This window comes from Schistocerca gregaria, chromosome 2 (assembly GCF_023897955.1).
Source record: "Schistocerca gregaria isolate iqSchGreg1 chromosome 2, iqSchGreg1.2, whole genome shotgun sequence".
Classification (NCBI taxonomy): domain Eukaryota; kingdom Metazoa; phylum Arthropoda; class Insecta; order Orthoptera; family Acrididae; genus Schistocerca; species Schistocerca gregaria.
Genome location: NC_064921.1, coordinates 99,747,907 through 99,753,154, shown reverse-complemented (window position 1 = coordinate 99,753,154; position 5,248 = coordinate 99,747,907). Strand labels below are relative to the sequence as shown.

Sequence of the window (5,248 nt, the reverse complement as noted above, 5' to 3'; positions counted from 1 at the left end):
TTCAAACTACAAAGTGTTCTGATTGTTTGGCAATATGGAAAACTATTTGTTTTGCACTATTGAAGTAATTTATAACATCAAGTGCTGCTAAGACTCTACAAATACTTTTTGTAATCAGAACTATTGAGCTAAGCTTTGAACTTGATTGTGTTGAAATAACCATAACATGCTTATGATTGTTTAACTGATGAGTAAAGCCCAGATTTTAAAGCACTATCAAATCATACAACATCCACACATTCAAGCGGTATCATACTCGTATTACTAAACAAGCACAATGAGGCAGCAAAATAATGTAAACATACAATATCAAAATTCAGTTCTATATTTCCATTTTGCCCTAAAACAGCACAGAAACCACAATTTTTTCAGAATTTTCTTCAATTATGCTTATGCATTTATTTGATAGAATATTTTTGTACATAGGAAAGGACCATTCTACTTCAGAAGAAGTGACAAGTGCATTCTTAAGTGAAAAAATTTCAGATAGAATCATGGGCTATAACTAAACATTAAAATTTAACACAATTGTATGAGGTACCTGCTGTCATTAGATTTCAGGCAATACAGAATTCAGCCCATTAAACTTCATATTGAGATCACATCAGAAGTGTTTGCTGTGAGAGATAAGAAGTGGCAAAGAGTACTGGTGCAGAGGAAAGTAGTTCATGCAGTGCTGGCAACGTGCATGCCACATAGTTCATGCAGAATAATTCCATAGCTCATATACAATAATTCTTACCCTTCACTGTAGATAGCGAGAACTGGCAGCAGTGAAAGGAGGCATGAAGTATATTGACTTCTACTGACATTTACCGAGATGAATTTTAAGGTCCCAGCACTAAATAACAAAACTTGCAAAATTGTTCATATTCCACACTTTGTCATAATTCATACCAAAAAAATGTCAGTAAAAAGGTAGTATCACACATTCACTGCAACTTATTTGCTAAAGACAGAAAAATAGTATAATGCCCTAATAAATGCCTAAATTCGTACTATTGCTTACTTACTCCTTGGCCCTTGAAGGACCTTGGTCTGCATCACAATATCCTGCCATTCTATCCAGTCCATGGCTTTCCGTCTACATACTCTGACACCCATCTTTGTCATATCTTCTTCAATTTGTCCACCCATATCTTTCTGGATGTCCCTTCCATTGTTTGCCTCCAGTCTTGCCATCAAAAATCTTCTTACATGTTCTGTCCTCCTTCATTCTGAGCATGTGTCCTGCCCGCCTCAGTCTTCTTATTTTAATGATAGTGACCATTTCAGGTTCTTCAACCATTTTGTTCTAGTTCTGCATTCGTACAGATATCTCGGCCTTCTTGATCATATATTGGACCATATATTTTACGCAGAATCTTATTCTCCCAAATGCTAAGGATCCTTTCCTCATTTGTAGTGATGGTCCATGTCTCATCACCATACATGACAACCAGTCTTATAAATTGTGTGTAAATGAGGATTTTAGACTTTTGTGATAGAAGTGAGCTCCTAAGCATGGGTAGTGTGGCAAAGTAGTATCTGTAGCCTACTGCTGTTCTAACTTTCACCTTGCTGCTGATGTCATTTGTATCTGTGATAGTCGATCTGAGGTACCTGAAGTCTCTCACTCTTTCAAGCTCCTTGTCAGTTATTCTGATGTTTGGTAGGTTTCATTGGTTGGTCGTTAACATATTTTTGGTCTTTTCGGCATTGACTACCAGGCTAAGCTTCGTTGTACTTCTCTCCAGTTGTTGATAGGCATTGGCCATCACAGCAGTGTTTCATGTGAGTAATGCCTCAGTGTCTGCATAGGCTAGGTACTACAGTGAATGATTAAACATGGTTCCTCCTCTATTTAATTCTGTCTGACTTATGACTTTTTCCAGGGAGAAGTTGAATAACAGTGAGGAGATATTGTTACCCTGTCTCAGTCCCTAGTGGAGATTTCGTCCTGTATTTTTACTTTACAGTTGGTTTCACTGAGGGTCGATATCGTAAGTTTAACAAGTGTCTTGGGTATTCAAGCTTCTTCCATTACATTTCGCAATGCCACTCATGAGATGCTTTCATATGCTTGTTTAAAATCAATGTAAAGCTGAAGTATGTTTATTTGGTGTTCATAATATTTTTCAAGTAGTAAGCACAGTGTGAATATTTGGTCATTTGTTGACCTATTTTTTCTGAAGCCAGTCTGATAGTCTCCAATTCTCTCTTCCACATATGGAGTAAGCCTCCTGGTTAGGATCTTGGACAACACTTTATAAATAGTATTTAGAAGGGACATTCCTCGGTAGTTCTGGCAGTTCAGTTAATCTCCTTTTTTATTCATGACGCATGTAATAGCCATTTTCCACTTTATTCGAATGCTCAGTATTACTTTATTCATTGCTCTCCACAGAATTTCCACAGTGTACCAAAAGATTAAAGAAGGAAATGCCAGGTTTCAAGCCAAAACAGTTGTATGTAGGGGTAAAGAAGGGGAATTGATAGAGGAAAGTAATAAAATACTTGGCAGATGGGCAGAATATTTCCAAGAGTTATAGAACCTGCAAGTAGAAGAATTAGAACAAGAAAAACTGGAGGAAATTTGTAACTGCCCCTTGTCCCTTTTACTATGAACATAATCTATGTAAAAGTACTATACGGTACTTATTGAGCAAATGGTAGTTTTGTGAAGAAATCAAATTCACCAGCAAAATGCTTTAACTTTATTTCTCACTTATCAAAACAATGGTAAAAATGATTTCCAGTGTTTTTTGTGTCACTGAAAGTCATATATTGTTTATATGTTTTGTTTTGTCAGCTTAATATTGCTTTGGTGGAATGAGTACAGTAAATTATTCTTTAAATGCCAAGAGTCCAGTTCTAAGGTTAGGTAAAGCAATAGTAAAATTTCCAGAAAAAGTGTTCAGGTAATTAGTCATGGAAGACATTGTTAATGCTGCCATGAGTATCCATATTATCTCTGTGGACGTTGTAATTGAACTCAGGAGGCATAGGCTGTGAACATATAACTTAACATTTTCCCAAAGCTTGATGCTTAGGTTCAAATTTGCTACTGGTAGTGAATTTTCATATTTGACCTATGAGGAAGCATCTTTTCCACACCAAGCCAGTTTGTGCACTGGTTCACACACTTTGCTCACATTTTCTTTCCCACCTTTTTCCAGATTTGTCTCCTATGATCTAACAGTATGTTAGACACTATCATCTTTCTTCACTTTTTTATTTTTCAGAATATGTAAAGTGATTTCTACCTTGTGTGTTAATTAATATTCTAATGTGCTAGAATAATGACAATTTATGATACAATTCTCTTCAATTCAGCAGCAGTAGCCAACAAAACAAGAATACCAAAAGTGATGACAGTCATTCAGCAAGTACTTATGAAGATCAGGATGAAAATTTCAGCAGCAGCAACTGCCGACAAAATTCTGTCCAGAAAGTATCAAATGTAGATGAGACCAGATATTCTTTAGGTAATATGTTCAGAGACAATGACACTGTCAACAGCTATGGTGAGTTTTGGGGGACAGTCAACAGTAAGAACAAACTGAAGAGATACCTATTACCGCGCATTGGCGACCACCATTACAGCTGTAATTTCTGTTTCAAGAGATTCACCAAGAAAGATAAGCTAAATAAGCATATGCATGTTCACTCTGGGGAACATTTCTTCAGTTGCACTGAGTGTGACAAAACATTCAAAGAAGCCTCTGCTCTGAAGTATCACATGGATACACACAAGAGACAATGCCTATTCATTTGTGTCATATGTAGTAAAGTGTTCACGCAGGAGAGTAACCTGGAGGACCACTTGCACTCACATACAGTTGAACCACCCTTCAGCTGTTCTATTTGCTGCAAGAGATTTACAAGTAGCAGTATCTTAAAGGAGCACTTGAATATACACTCCGATGAACGTCCCTACAGTTGCACCGAGTGCAGCAAGGCATTCAAATCACCCAAATATCTGAGAGTGCACATGAAGGTACACACAGGTGAATGTCCAGTCATTTGCTTTATTTGTAAGAAATCATTTATACAGAAATGTGACCTAAAGAATCATTTGCGCAAACATACTGGTGCACGACCCTTTAGCTGTACCATATGTAAAAAGACATTTATTAGTAGCAGTGTCTTAAACCAGCACTTGCGCACACTCTCGTCTGAATGCCCCTTCAGGTGCACTATGTGCAGCAAATCATTTAAATGGAAAAGTAACTTGACGACGCACTTACGTATCCACACAGGTGAACGTCCCTTCTGCTGCACTGTATGTAGCAAGGCATTCACAGATAATAGCATTCTAAAGAAACATTTGCATGTCCACTAAGTAAGTGCCCCTTCAGTTGCAAGATACTTAGTAAGATATTTGCAGTGAGCAATATAGAATATGGATAAATGTTTGTAGTTGGAAATGTATGCTACTGAACATTTCGGAATGCTCTTGATAAACTATTTACACAAAGTAGTTATCTGATGTGAACTCTGTTCTGTGCTCTTTTTCAAATATGTTACAAACACTGGCAAATATTCACACACAATATGCAGAACCATATATTTGCATAATTGCTTTCGTGTTGAAGCCAAATTAAAATATGTATTTAGACAACTGGAAACTGTTGTATCTTTTTTGGAAGATTAAATAGTTGAGTGTTTGTAACTATGTGAATGTTAGATAAAAATAATCTCATTTGGAAGCTGGAATGACTTGTACTTACAAACAAAAATGCCCTAAAATGTGAATATGATTTAGCTGCAGTATATTTGTATGCATTATGTTATGTGATGTTGTCAAGCATAAATAATATTAAATAATATACACTGGAGATACATTTAACTATGCTTACATGAACTACTTCATACAAATTGGAAAATCTAGGATGGAATGTAACATATTATGAAAAGGAAAGTCGATACTCACCATATAGTACTGAGTCGCAGATAGACACAACGAAAAGACCGTCACAAATAAAGCCTCTGTTATAAATAGATGACAGACACGCATGCGCGCGCGCGCGCCCGCGTGCGCGCGCACACACACACACACACACACGCACACACACACACACACACACACACACACACACACACACACACACACACAACACGCGCTCGTGCAATTGCAGTGTTGTTTCAGTTGCCTGAGACTGCAGTTGTGTGTGAGAGTTGTGTCTGTGTGTGTGTGTGTGTGTGTGTGTGTGTGTGTGTGTGTGTGTGTGTGTGTGAAAGAGATATCTATTTTTGACAAAGGCCT

The 5,248-nt window shown here is 37.2% G+C and overlaps 1 protein-coding gene across 1 annotated transcript; it reads left to right on the top strand.

The window, feature by feature from the left end:
- Window positions 1–3,472: 3,472 nt before the first annotated feature.
- On the top strand, window positions 3,473–4,324 carry LOC126335653 (oocyte zinc finger protein XlCOF19-like). The gene has a single exon (XM_049999109.1). It carries the CDS (start codon window positions 3,473–3,475, stop codon window positions 4,322–4,324), a length of 852 nt encoding a protein of 283 aa, XP_049855066.1.
- The last annotated feature ends 924 nt before the right edge of the window (window positions 4,325–5,248 follow it).

Excerpts from the sequence above, each read along its gene's own strand:
- LOC126335653 (XM_049999109.1), top strand. The coding sequence starts at position 3,473 with ATGTTCAGAGACAATGACACTGTCAACAGCTATGGTGAGTTTTGGGGG.